Genomic DNA, 14,541 nt, shown 5'->3' on the forward strand with positions numbered 1-14,541 from the left:
GATGGTTTCACGGGAAAACCCAGAGGCTACATCCTATTTACATTAATTGTCTCTATCACAAAACATCAAATGTAGACATTTTCATTTCTTGTTCCTCCTCCTCTTCGTCTCCATTGGTCACAAGTTCCCATGTCATTTCCTGAGTCTGTGCCCTCATTATTTTCTTATCCCACTCACTCCTCTTATCTTGCTTCCTCATGCACAGGAATCTCCCGCTTCATTTGTTTTTAACAGCTGAAGTGTTCAGATGTGGGAACTCACAGTGAACACAGACAGATGGATGGTCTCACGTGGATCTCTCATCCCTCCATAGTTTGGACTGTGCAGGCTGAATGACATGTGAGTTTGCTTTGTGTTCTCACCATAATATCTCTATGGTTTTGTTATGTGATGAGTTAAGTTTCAGTGGTGGTGGGAGTCTGTCTCAGGCTCACACTGGGTCAGAGGTGGGACCACTCTGGACAGGACTCCAGGCTTTATTTGCCCTCTCCACAGCAGCATGCTTTGTCTCCTGAATGAGATCATGCAGATCACAACCAGCTGAGAAATTCATTTATTCTCATGCATCTCAGGCTGTAGTTAGAGCAGCAGGAGGGCTGGAGTCACCAGTTAACCACACCCACCCGCCCTCTCTCTGACAGAGGCACATGTTGATTTGAACGTGGAGCGGGTTTTCCCTGGACCCACGTGGAGACTCATATCTGATCAGAGCCTGTATGTTGCCTGTTCTTGTCTGTATACGACCTCCTGGGAGCTCTCAGTGCAGTTTGCTGATCTTTTGCTGTTTTTGGATCAGAATCCACTTCACTGTTTGTCCCTGTTGATTTAATGCTGACTGCCTTCTAATGTTTCTTGTTGATTTTTTTGTTCCATTAGGTACGACACTTCCTGGACAGAGGGATCCACACAGTGCAGATGACACTACAGAGAATGAGCAGGCTCAGCTGTGTCCTGTCTGTTCTGTTGCTGCTGACTCTCACAACAGGAGGTAAGTGAACTTTAAGTGATTGAAATAGAGGCTGTCTGCTGCTTGGTGTATACAGGAGTCACAGTTAATGTGAGGCCAAGTGTTTAACACTCCACTTGTTGATACTGAGCATAGTCATCTAGGACTACCAATTCTAACTTGATTATATTCAGGGTTATAAGTGATTCAACAGACCAGCTCTTAAAGAGGCTCTCAGTGGAACCTCTCTGTATTTTTCTCCAAATATAAAGTCAAGAGGAGGCTGAGGATGGATTCAGATTCTTTCAGTGGATTAATCTAGTCACAGTCCTCAAAGATGCAGAAGCTACAATCTCTCTCTCAGCAAAAATGGTGCTGAGCCTGCACTGAAAAACATGCGACTGTAACTGGCAGAAAATAGACCATATTGCATGTGTCATCTGTTGTAAAACGTTAAACAGTCGATCACATCCTGTCAAGCTGTTTCCTAACGCTCTTTATTCATTTCAGCCCAGACTTCCCCTCTTTCATAACTTATCTGACTCTGGTCTTAATTCCATTGATGGTGCTTTTATACTTTTTGAAGTTGTTTCACCTTAATGCTTCTCTTCCAGGCTGCAGAGATGTTTCTAATGTTTAGTTTACTCTCTTTGATAAAGTTGAAGTGGATATTTTCCTGTATTGAACCTTAACATGAAGCTCTTTACCTGATGTGTTGCAGACACTGAGGTGTCCTGTGTTTTCATGGAGAGCTGCATCTTACCGTGCAGCTTCCAGAGCGGAGCTGATCCAGTCATCCAGTGGATTCAGGAGACAGCAGGAAACCCTTATGTCCACTCCTTCTACAGAAACCAAGACCAGCTCGGACTCCAGAACCAGCGCTTCAGAGGCCGAACATCACTGTTCAAGGACCAGATCTCCAGAGGAAACGCCTCACTCCAGCTGACAGGGGTGGAGGTTCAGGACCAGGACAGATACAGATGTCACACCAGCACCATGAGAGGAAACAAGGATTCATTGATCAACCTGAGAGTGGACGGTATGAGAGACACACAGGAAATACAGGAAACCATTGTGTGTAGTGCATTTATGAATGTATGGTGGTAAATGTGTAGTTAAATTCATCACAAAGTTCCTCTTTTCTTGCAGCTCCAGTCAGTAAAGTCAACATGGAGCAGGTAGGAAACAGGATCATCTGCAGCTCAGAGGGGATCTACCCTGAACCTGATCTCACCTGGTCCACCAGACCTCCATCCAACCTGACCCTCCAGAACCAAACCAGCATCCAGCAGACTGAGCAGCAGCTCTACAACATCAGTAGTTCTCTGATACTTTCAGACAGTGAAACTGATCTGATCTACATCTGCAACATCAGCACTCGCAGCAACAGCAGGAGAGTCACTTTGTTTAAAACAAGTAAGTGTTTTTAAAAAGACTCTGGAACTTTATTAAATGAATGTGGTGGATCAGGCAAGTAAATCATGAGGGAATATACAGCTGTGAAGTCAGTGATGCTGAGGAGACTCTGATAACCAACACCTTTCTGAGGAGAGAGAAAAGTCAAGGTGAGGCAGCATTAAGTTAGGAACTCTTAGTCTATATGAGCAACTACTGTTATTATCTGTAATATCTGTATGAGCTGCAAACATCCAAACATCAGAAAACACCATCATGATGCATTCAGGGACACTTCAACTCACTCACTCTCTTTCTGTTTCAGAGGATTCAACCAATGTTGGAGCCATTATAGGTGGAGTGGTCATTTTGGTCGTAGCAGCAGCAGCAGTAGTTGTCCTGGTGCTGCACTGTAAAAAGAAAAGAGGTAAAATAACATTCTGTCTAAACTTTTTAAAATTCAATTCTTGTTGTTTGATGATGATGTTTTTTCTCTCAGGTTGACAGAGAAACAACGGGAGAGAGTCAAACAATGATGAAACCAAATGTAAGTAAATCTTCTGTGTTAGAAATGAGCTGCTGAACTGTGTGAACTACAGTATAGAAGTTAAAGGAGAATATTGTTGTCATGAAGTCATTGGTTCTTTTTCTAGATCATGTTGTCATTGATTTAATGAATAAATGAGTGAATCTTTCCTCCTCAGTTAAAGTGTGTTTAGAAATGAAGAGGTGTCTGAGCTAAAAAGATGATCTCAGTCACAGTGTGAGTGTCAGACGACTGGAAGCAGAGTTTAACACAATACATGAGATGAAAACATCAAACTCACTCAGTGACAGAAAATCTACTGAAGGAATCAGGATTTCTGTCATGGCTTATTTTACTGTGTTTCTCTTATTTGATCTTTTTATTGAAGAAGAATAAATAAGGGATTGTTTCAGCTGATGCTGAATCTTATTTCGATTTGTTTGCAGGGAGATGGGCTTTACAGCTTTCTGAACCTACAGAGGAAGATCAAGACAAAAAGACACATGTGGGGTTTGAATCTGTGGAGGTGAAGACTCTGGTCACACACTCCAGTTAAATACATGTATATACACTTAGCATGAAGCTAGGCATTATAGAGCTACCCACCTTTATATATACTGTGTATTCTGCACTTTAATTTTTCATTGCTCTAAAATGATTCTCATCATTATGATTGTTGATATTTGTATATCTGTGTTTGTACATTTTATTTATTACTCAGTACTTGCTTATTTTATCTGTTTCATGTTTTCTTGTTGGAATAAATTGATTCTGTGCTGCTGTTTTCCAGCATCACCACTAGATGGTGCTGTTGCTTTGTTAGCGACTGAAGTTCATTAATAAAATGTGTGACTTTCAGACACGAATATGAATATTGATCCATCTGTTCAGACAGTTGATTAGATCAGGTGGTTAAGCATCCGTATGATCAGCCTCCATCAATGACACTCATTCTCCCAGGTGATCATGTTTATGTTGGGCTCCTTTGTTACTTTCATTACTTTCACTTTCACTCTCTCTCAGTTGCTCTCGGCGCCCTCTGGTGGCCACAGAGGCAGTTACACTACAGTTGGAAGAATTACCTCCAGTACAGCTCCACTTTCATCTTGTTGACATGTTACATCCTCTGTTTTTTTACATTTACTCTCATTAGATCAGATTTAATAACATGGACATATAAGATTATCTTTCAGTTCTGTATTTGATCTACTCCTCCCTCTGTTCTCCTCTTTTCTTCACTTCATGCCTCCATTTGCCACAAGTTCCTACATTTCATTTCCCAACAACAACCACATTACAGTTGAGTGTTAGTCTGACGGTGGGTGAGGAGACTGTCCACCACCACCCTAACACCGTCTCATCCCTCCATAGTTTGGACTGTGTCGGCTCAATGACATGTAAGTTTGCTTTGTTTAATATCTGAAGAGTGTATTCTAGCCTTGATACCTTTATGATTTTGTTACTTTTTAATACGTTTGGATTTTCAGTGTTTGGTTCAGATGTTGTTTCATTAGTAGAATATTTGTTCATTTCTACAGTATTCCAAATGAGTGAACTCTCTCTTGTAGACTTGTGAGCAGTCGTGTGATTCAGTAAACTCTGCTGGGACAGTGGTATCTAACACAGAACAGATGATAAACAGAGGACGACCATGGTCAGCTGTGTCCTGTGGTCTCTGCTTCTGTCTGTTATGTTGCTGACTCTTACAAGAGGAGGTGAGTGACACTTGAAGTATTTTTTAGAGGCTGAGGATCCATTGAGTTGATTTAACTTATCTTTCTCTCTTTTATTAAGACCAACTAAATCTCAGACTTCACCAAAGATGGAAGACGTGTTGGTGACAACAAACAAAAAGAGAATCAGAAATGAAACTGTGTCTTTGATCAGGAGCAAAACATGTGACAATGACAGAAAAAAGTTGATGTGTCATGTGTTGTTGAAAGCAGTGGTTTTAAGTCAAGTGTCATGTTCGTTAAACACTGAGCTGAGTTAAAGTCAGACGACCACATCTGCATGCTGAAAGCAAAGGTGTACAGTATATCTCTGTTCTTACAGGCTTCAGAATAATGAGATGAATTCACATCATTCAGTATCCAGGTTTCTGATCAAACTGTTTTAAAAAGGTGTTGATTCATCTTCATAGAAATTTTACTTTGTTCTCAACTGAAGCTCTTTACCTGATGTGTTGCAGACACTGAGGTGTCCTGTGTTTTCATGGAGAGCTGCATCTTACCGTGCAGCTTCCAGAGCGGAGCTGATCCAATCATCCACTGGATTCAGGTGACAGCAGGAAACCTTTATGTCCACTCCTTTTACAACAACCAAGACCAGCTCAGACTCCAGAACCAGCACTTCAGAAACAGAACATCTCTGTTCAAGGACCAGATCTCCAGAGGAAACGCCTCACTCCAGCTGACAGGGGTGGAGGTTCAGGACCAGGGAGGATACAGATGCTACACCAGAACCATGAGAGGAAACAAGGATTCATTCATCAACCTGAGAGTGGACGGTATGAGAGACACACAGGAGATACACAAAGACATTTGTTTCTTTGTTATGTGCAGTTCATTTATAACAGTACAGTAGTAACATGGTGTCAAACTCAAGTTCCCTTCTTTTCTTGCAGCTCCAGTCAGTAAAGTCAACATGGAGCAGGTAGGAAACAGGATCATCTGCAGCTCAGAGGGGATCTACCCTGAACCTGATCTCACCTGGTCCACCAGTCCTCTATCCAACCTGACCCTCCAGAACCAAACCAGCATCCAGCAGACTGAGCAGCAGCTCTACAACATCAGTAGTTCTCTGATACTTTCAGACAGTGAAACTGATCTGATCTACATCTGCACCATCAGCACTCGCAGCAACAGCAGAAACACCACTTTTTTTATACCAAGTAAGTGTTTCAAGAAGGGTAACTGCAAAATTTCTTTTCATCTCATCATATTATAATTTTATGACTTTTTTATTTATAGCTTTTGTGTCGTATCATTTCAGCTTCTATCAGTGTTTCAGACTCTGAAACAACAATCTCCTGCCCTGACTCAATCACCTCAATAACAGGCTTCAGTCTCACCTGGAGATTCAACCACAGTCAGATCATCCTGAACCAGAGCAGAGCTGACATCAGCTACACAGTGTCAGAGGAGTGGAGGCAGCAGGTGAAGGGTGTGTCAGAGTCAGGCAGCCTCATGCTACAGGACTTATCTTCACATCATGAGGGAATATACAGCTGTGAAGTCAGTGATGCTGAGGAGACTCTGATAACCAACACCTTTCTGAGGAGAGAGAAAAGTCAAGGTGAGGCAGCATTAAGTTAGGAACTCTTAGTCTATATGAGCAACTACTGTTATTATCTGTAATATCTGTATGAGCTGCAGAAATCTTGAAATGTAAGAGCTGAAATGTTGTTGGGAGATCACAAAGTGTTTTACAGTTTCCTAAATGTTATATATGCTGTAGAATGAACACAGAGACAAACATCACACAGCAGCTAAATCTGACTTTGTTTCTGATTCAAGTTTCTCATTAACAAGCTCTTTACCTGATGTGTTGCAGACACTGAGGTGTCCTGTGTTTTCATGGAGAGCTGCATCTTACCGTGCAGCTTCCAGGGCGGAGCTGATCCAGTCATCCACTGGACTCAGTTAACAGTAGAAACCCCCCTCGTCCACTCCTACTACTTCAATAAAGACCAGCTCAGACTCCAGGACCAGCGCTTCAGAAACAGAACATCACTGTTCAAGGACCAGATCTCCAGAGGAAACGCCTCACTCCAGCTGACAGGGGTGGAGGTTCAGGACCAGGGAGGATACAGATGCTACACCAGCACCATGAGAGGAAAGGAGGAGTCATTCATCAACCTGAGAGTGGACGGTATGAGAGACACACAGGAAATACACAAAGACATTTGTCTGTGTTTGTTATGTACAGGTCAGTTGTAAATGTACAGTGTAAACATGGTGTCAAATTCATCACAAAGTTCCTCTTTTCTTGCAGCTCCAGTCAGTAAAGTCAACATGGAGCAGGTAGGAAACAGGATCATCTGCAGCTCAGAGGGGATCTACCCTGAACCTGATCTCACCTGGTCCACCAGTCCTCCATCCAACCTGACCCTCCAGAACCAAACCAGCATCCAGCAGACTGAGCAGCAGCTCTACAACATCAGTAGTTCTCTGATACTTTCAGACAGTGAAACTGATCTGATCTACATCTGCACCATCAGCACTCACAGCAACAGCAGAAACACCACTTGGAGAAAACCACGTGAGGATTATATCTCACCTGTTACCTAAACCAATAAATCAAGTTGTTATAACTTTGTTAAATATTGAAATATTCCTCCCTGGCTGCATTTACAAAGTTAAAAATATAAATAACACAAGGTAAGGCGGTGGTGTTTCCATCTTATCCACAGGGGCCAGACTGTATGAGCTGCAAACATCCAAACATCAGAAAACACCATCATGATGCATTCAGGGACACTTCAACTCACTCACTCTCTTTCTGTTTCAGAGGATTCAACCAATGTTGGAGCCATCACAGGTGGAGTGGTTGGAGCCATTTCTGTAGCAGCAGCAGTAGCAGCAGTAACAGCAGTTGTCCTGGTGTGGTATATTACAAAAAGGTAAAATAACATTCCTCTTATTTCTTCATTCATTTCTTGTTGTCTTTATTGATGATGATGCTTCTTGGACTCAGGAAATCTCTCAGGTCGACAGAGAAACATTAGAAATGCACTGCTGCACTGCATCATACACAAAGTTGACATGTTAATGGAAAAATATTATTTGGTTTAACTTAAAACCAGTTTTTGACTCAATCAGCTCATTTGGATTCCACACAAACAAAAGAGTGAATCTTTCCTCCTCAGTTAAAGTGTCTTTAGAAATGAAGAGGTGTCTGAGCTAAAAAGATGATCTCAGTCACAGTGTGAGTGTCAGACGACTGGAAGCAGAGTTTAACACAATACATGAGACAAAAACATCAAACTCACTCAGTGACAGAAAATCTACTGAAGGAATCAGGATTTCTGTCATGGCTTATTTTGATCTTTATACTGAAGAAGAAGAAATAAAGGATTGTTTTGATTTTACTTTTATATGTTTCTGATGCTGAATTTTCTTCAGGTTTGTTTGCAGGAGAAAGGAACTTGAAGAACGTACAAATGAATTAACTTCTCACCAGAATGGAGAAGTCTCATCTATTGCTCCTCTGATTGATGGTAATACAGACCCTGATCACACTGACCAGAACATATAAATGATAACTGGATGTTTTGATGATCTCATTTCAGTGACAGCTGAGAACTGAGCTGAGCATTAATTTGAAAACGTTGTAAATAAAACCTTCAGTTCTGTTTTTAAAGCCATTTAACAAACACATCCTTGTCAGTCCAGTTACTGAAGGTCAAAGACTGTTTGATGTAAAAATGTATTTTATCATTACTATGTACCTGCCTAATGTAGTAGTATTACATATCATTAGTAGAATGTAGTGACTGTGGACTGATGAACATCTGAACTCTCTGACTCTTTAACTCTCTCCTGCTTCATGCAGCTTCATCGTGAGTCTCTCTGATTGATATTTCATGAGGCAGATGTTTGTTGTGAGTAACAAACTCTAAAGGTTTGAGTTTTCTAAGTCAGAGCTTTAACTCACTGCTCTGATCTGCTTTCACTGACTGGACTCCAGGTTTGTTTCTGTCATTAGCTGAGAGGTTCACATTCATTTCCAACCTGCTCTGTGCATGTTTCAGTCATAATGATAAGAGGGTGATAACTGCTGTGTATTTTAATACTTGCTGTGATTTATTCTTAATAAAATCTATACTGAATGTTTTGTTCTTGTCCAGTTTGAACTTCATGTGAAGCATCATGTTGTTGGTTCTGGGTACAAACCTTGTATCTCCACACACTAGTGTGTATTTGCTGTCCTTAAAAAGCCACTGAGGAGCTGCTCTTGTGACACTTTGTGCTGACACACACTTTGAGAAGAAATGTCCAGAGTGTCCATGATGAAAACTTGACATGTGTTGTGCAGATTGATTCATCTCACCACTTGCTGATGTTCAGCTCTGTCCACTGTAGCTCTGTACATCAAACAGGACAATCTGCTCCACAAAACACACAACATCAAATCACCAACACCACCAACACCTGAGCATCATCAACCTTCACTTCCACTGATCCAAAACAAGGCAGCGCCCCCTGCTGGTCGGAGGTGTCGAGAGAAATAACACAGACACACAGAGAAGTTCATTTAGTTCCAGTCTTTTCAGCTGCTTTAAAGCTCAGTAATAAGTTTGTCTGAAGTCACACACTGGATCCTCATTGGTCGTCTCATCAGCAGGGGGCGCTGTAACCTCATCAGTCATTCAGTCAGTCAGTAAAACACAGAGAGGACTGATTGAAAACCTCTCCCTCATCTAACAGACTGTTAAACCCTCCTCCTCTGCTCTGTGGTGAGAGTTCTCTCACAGTCAGAGTTGAATCCACTGCAGATTGTCTGTGGTTGTGGACTGACTGACTTGTTTTAATGTTGGAGGACAGCTCTTCCATTGACTGCCAGCACCGTCCCTGGGCTGTTTGTGACTGATGGACAAAGGTTTGGAGGATAAACTGCATTTTCTAACAGAGCAGCTTCACTCACTTATTTCACACCATCTTTCTTTACACACAACTTTAGTTTATTGTCGTCTAAATCAACTGTTTGATTCCTTTTCATCAACTTTCATCTTTTAGTCTTTAGTTTTCTTTGGAAGGTTGAATGAAAGCAGCTGTTTTAACATCTGGAAACCTGCTCTCTGCTCTTCCTGCTCTGTGTTTGAAGGTGTCTGAAATGGTTAAATCACATTCATCAGCATGAAGAACAACTGTACTGTGAAACCAGCAAGTTTGGACTCTGCTGTGAAATTCCTGATGTTCATGCTCCATGAGAGATGATGGATCAAATCCTCAAACCTCACAGCACTTGAACAGAACAGGCCTTTTCACAGTATATATATAATGTAATGTATATTAATGTTCAATGTATTAATCAGTTTAATGTTGAAGCTGGTTACTTCCTGCTGTTTAATATATAAACTGCATCATCATATATTGTTGATGATATTTTGCTTTAATGGTCTGAATCAGCAAAGTAACTAAAGCTGTCAGATAAATGTAGAGGAGTAAAAGTATAAAGTAACAGAACATGGAATTAAACAAAGAACAAGAACCTCAAAGCTGAACTTTAGTTTCTGAAGTCAGCACAGATGAAGTCAGAGATGGTGAAGACTATTTTTCACTGTTGTTGGTCAATGTGAGATCAATATGTGAATAAACAGGAAGAATTATAAAAAGGACTGCTGGCAACCAGTTCAGTCAGCCCAGGTGTAACTGTCATATCCACCTTCATGTCTCTGTTCATGTCTCTCAGTGCAGAGCTACACAGGAAGTCTAACAGGAGGATGACCAGGGTCCAGTTCACCCTGTTGTTGGAGGTCATGACCTTTCAGTGGACCTTAACTTTCTCCAGAGGAGGTGAGTGAGGCGTTCACTGTCTGATCATTCATATCAGCTGTACCTGCACATAAAGAGCTTTGAAGGGTGTGCCCATAGACTGAACGAGCCCACAGAGAAGGCCTGTATGGGCATGAAACAAACTAAAAGCTACTGAACTCTGCTTATTTACTCCATGGTTTGACTGACCTTAAATCATGTGTGTTGGCTAAACAGCAGATTTTAAAGTTTAGGTGAGGTTCATAGACTCATACACAGAGGATGTGAACTGACACTGAGGAAATGACTGAACTGTCCTGTTTGCTAAATACCAATCATCATCATTTTCTGTCTTTAAAATCAAGACGTGTCTCTTTACCTGATGTGTTGCAGACACTGAGGTGTCCTGTGTTTTCATGGAGAGCTGCATCTTACCGTGCAGCTTCCAGAGCGGAGCTGATCCAGTCATCCACTGGATTAAGGAGACAGCAGGAAACCTTTATGTCCACTCCTACTACAGCAACAAAGACCAGTTTGGACTCCAGGACCAGCGCTTCAGAAACAGAACATCACTGTTCAAGGACCAGATCTCCAGAGGAAACGCCTCACTCCAGCTGACAGGGGTGGAGGTTCAGGACCAGGGCAAATACAGATGCTTCACCAGCACCATGAGAGGAAACAAGGATTCATTGATCAACCTGAGAGTGGACGGTATGAGAGACACACAGGAAATACACAAAGACATTAATTAGTGATTAGTTATCCACATGCAGCATCAACATCCTCTTTTCTTGCAGCTCCAGTCAGTAAAGTCAACATGAAGCAGGTAGGAAACAGGATCATCTGCAGCTCAGAGGGGATCTACCCTCAACCTGATCTCACCTGGTCCACCAGACCTCCATCCAACCTGACCCTCCAGAACCAAACCAGCATCCAGCAGACTGAGCAGCAGCTCTACAACATCAGTAGTTCTCTGATACTTTCAGACAGTGAAACTGATCTGATCTACATCTGCACCATCAGCACTCACAGCAACAGCAGAAACACCACTTTGTTTATACCAAGTAAGTGTTTTTAAAAAGACTCTGGAACTTTATTAAATGAATGTGGTGGATCAGGCAAGTAAATCATGAGGGAATATACAGCTGTGAAGTCAGTGATGCTGAGGAGACTCTGATAACCAACACCTTTCTGAGGAGAGAGAAAAGTCAAGGTGAGGCAGCATTAAGTTAGGAACTCTTAGTCTATATGAGCAACTACTGTTATTATCTGTAATATCTGTATGAGCTGCAAACATCCAAACATCAGAAAACACCATCATGATGCATTCAGGGACACTTCAACTCACTCACTCTCTTTCTGTTTCAGAGAAATCAACTAATGTTGGAGCCATTATAGGTGGAGTGATGGGTGGAGCCATTTTGGTCGTAGCAGTAGCAGTTGTTCTCCTGGTGCTGTGCTGTAAAAAGAAAAGAGGTAAAATAACATTCTGTCTAAACTTTTTAATTCATTTCTTGTTGTTTGTGTTGATGATGATGTTTTTTCTCTCAGGTCAACAAGAAAACAACAGGAGAAAGTCAAACAATGATAGAAACATAATGTAAGTAAATTTTCTGTGTTAGAAATGAACTGCTGCACTGAATCAACTACAGTTGATGGTGATTTTCTTTCACTTTGTTCACAGAGAAATGGATCGTGGAGAGAGAGAGGACAGAAATAAATCAGTGTCTCATCGTGATGGTGAAATGCTCATCTACAGTCACACTGAGCTGACCTGAGGCACCTCATTCTACATCCCTGTTTCCAGTTTACTCAGCAACCATGGACTGAACTGTGCAGCCATTTACTTTAACATAAATGTGACTCGACAAACTGATGAAGAGACAGAAGCTGCAGGATTTGTCTCTCCTCTAAAAAAAGGAAGGAAACTCCACAAATGAATTCACTAAAATAATGTAAATGTTGCATTAGCAGCAGAGTTCATGAAGAGTTTCTGCTGCTGTTTCAGTTTAGCATCGTTTCTAACCACAGTGAACACTTAAACAAACACTAATCCTCTTTTCCTTTCGTCTGTTCAGATGTTTACTTAAAATCGAGCTCCTGTAGTTTTTGGCAGCAGTCACATGTTTCGCAATCAACCTGCATCTCAAACACAGCTAGCCTGTGAGTTTACTGTGCAGTGTAGTTTACTGTCTGTGTTGTGTTGTTGTAATTTAAACTCTAGTTTTCATGTTTTTTATTTATTTATTGGCCACACTATGAATCTGTCCTCAGTTTACAGTGAAAGGCTGTTTTGTTTTGTCTCTTTTTAAATAAACTTTAAAGTTCCTGTTGTTCACTTCTCTGTGTTTTAAAGAAAAGTGCTGATTGACACAGTCTGTTGTTTCAGCTGTGGCTGCAGCTCCTTTCAACCAAACTGACAAATCAACTACTTATTGTATAACCTGATTAATGCACAGATAGACCTGCCCTGGCTGCTGGTAAATATATATATAAAAAGTAAAGTCACAACCTTAAATATCAGGTCAGGATCTGGTTTCCTGCTGCAGCAGCGAGCTGTGAACACACCACACACACTCAGTGTGAGCAGTCACTTTGAGGAAGACATCAGGTATGTGTCCAAACAGAATAGAAATATGACGTTCACCTCTGTTTAATATTGATATTAATTCTAGGTCCAGTTGATTTATTCTTCAGCAGCTCATCATGTTCTAACTGTTGATACGTGTTGACGTTAAGTTGAGCTTCTGTCAGTGAGGATGTTGTTCAGAGGGGAGGTGAGGTCCTGCTGGAGACGAGGGAGGGTTAGAGACCAACTAGACAGAGGACTTCTGTGTGTGTAATTAACTCGCATGTCAGACTAATGAGTTTCACACAGAGCACGATTATTAACGTCACAGTAAGAACTTGTAGTTGTTGATTATATTTTACATGAATAGTCTGAATCAGAAAAGAAACTAAAGCTGTCAAACTGATGTGTGTACAGCAGTAACTGTACGCAGTAACTTTCCACCACAATTCAGTCATTTCACTGTGTGGGTGGTTATTATAAAGATCACTGTGTGAATTAACAGGTAATAAGACTGACACTGGTGCAGGCGAGGCTGCAGCTCCTTTCAGGAAACAGAAAAATCATAGTGTGCAGATAAACAACCTGATTAAGCTGAGCTGTAAACTCCACATGCTCATGTCTCTTAGTGCAGAGCTACACAGGAAGTCTAACAGGAGGATGACCAGGGACCAGTTCACCCTGTTGTTGGAGGTCATGACCTTTCAGTGGATGTTAACTCTCTTCGGAGAAGGTGAGTGAGGCGTTCACTGTCTGATCTTATTCAGTCAGGATAGAAATGATGTTCAAACTGGAGCTGCTGCATTCAATGTTTCATCAAGCTCTTTACCTGATGTGTTGCAGACACTGAGGTGTCCTGTGTTTTCATGGAGAGCTGCATCTTACCGTGCAGCTTCCAGAGCGGAGCTGATCCAGTCATCATCTGGACTCAGGTGACAGAAGGAAACCTTCTTGTCCACGTCTTCTACAGCAACAAAGACCAGCTTGGATTCCAGAACCAGAACTTCAGAAACAGAACATCTCTGTTCAAGGACCAGATCTCCAGAGGAAACGCCTCACTCCAGCTGACAGGGGTGGAGGTTCAGGACCAGGGCAGATACAGATGCTACACCAAAACCAACGGCAAACCCGAGCTTTATTTAATCAACCTGAGAGTGGACGGTATGAGAGACACACAGGAAATACACAAAGACATTAATTAGTGATTAGTTATCCACATGCAGCATCAACATCCTCTTTTCTTGCAGCTCCAGTCAGTAAAGTCAACATGGAGCAGGTAGGAAACAGGATCATCTGCAGCTCAGAGGGGATCTACCCTGAACCTGATCTCACCTGGTCCACCAGTCCTCCATCCAACCTGAACCTCCAGAACCAAACCAGCATCCAGCAGACTGAGCAGCAGCTCTACAACATCAGAAGTTCTCTGATACTTTCAGACAGTGAAACTGATCTGATCTACATCTGCACCATCAGCACTCACAGCAACAGCAGGAGAGTCAGTTTGTTTAAAACAAGTAAGTGTTTTTAAGGATACGTACAGTCACTCTGGAACTTTAAATCCAGCTGCTATGAAATGTTCAAAATGTCAACAATGTTCATATTGAATTATTCTGATAATGTGAAAAAA

General features: G+C 41.6%; 1 protein-coding gene across 1 annotated transcript in view; it reads left to right on the forward strand.

Annotated features, from left to right (window-relative positions):
• The window catches only part of LOC108885048 (immunoglobulin superfamily member 10), a 131,671-nt gene that overhangs the window by 74,535 nt on the left and 42,595 nt on the right, over window positions 1-14,541 (forward strand). The window contains exon 12 of the mRNA XM_051066906.1: window positions 6,423-6,740. Coding sequence (XP_050922863.1) covers window positions 6,423-6,740 — 318 coding nt within the window. The remainder of the gene's footprint in view (window positions 1-6,422; window positions 6,741-14,541) is intronic.

Source organism: Lates calcarifer, linkage group LG24 (assembly GCF_001640805.2).
Source record: "Lates calcarifer isolate ASB-BC8 linkage group LG24, TLL_Latcal_v3, whole genome shotgun sequence".
In the NCBI taxonomy this organism is placed as follows: domain Eukaryota; kingdom Metazoa; phylum Chordata; class Actinopteri; family Centropomidae; genus Lates; species Lates calcarifer.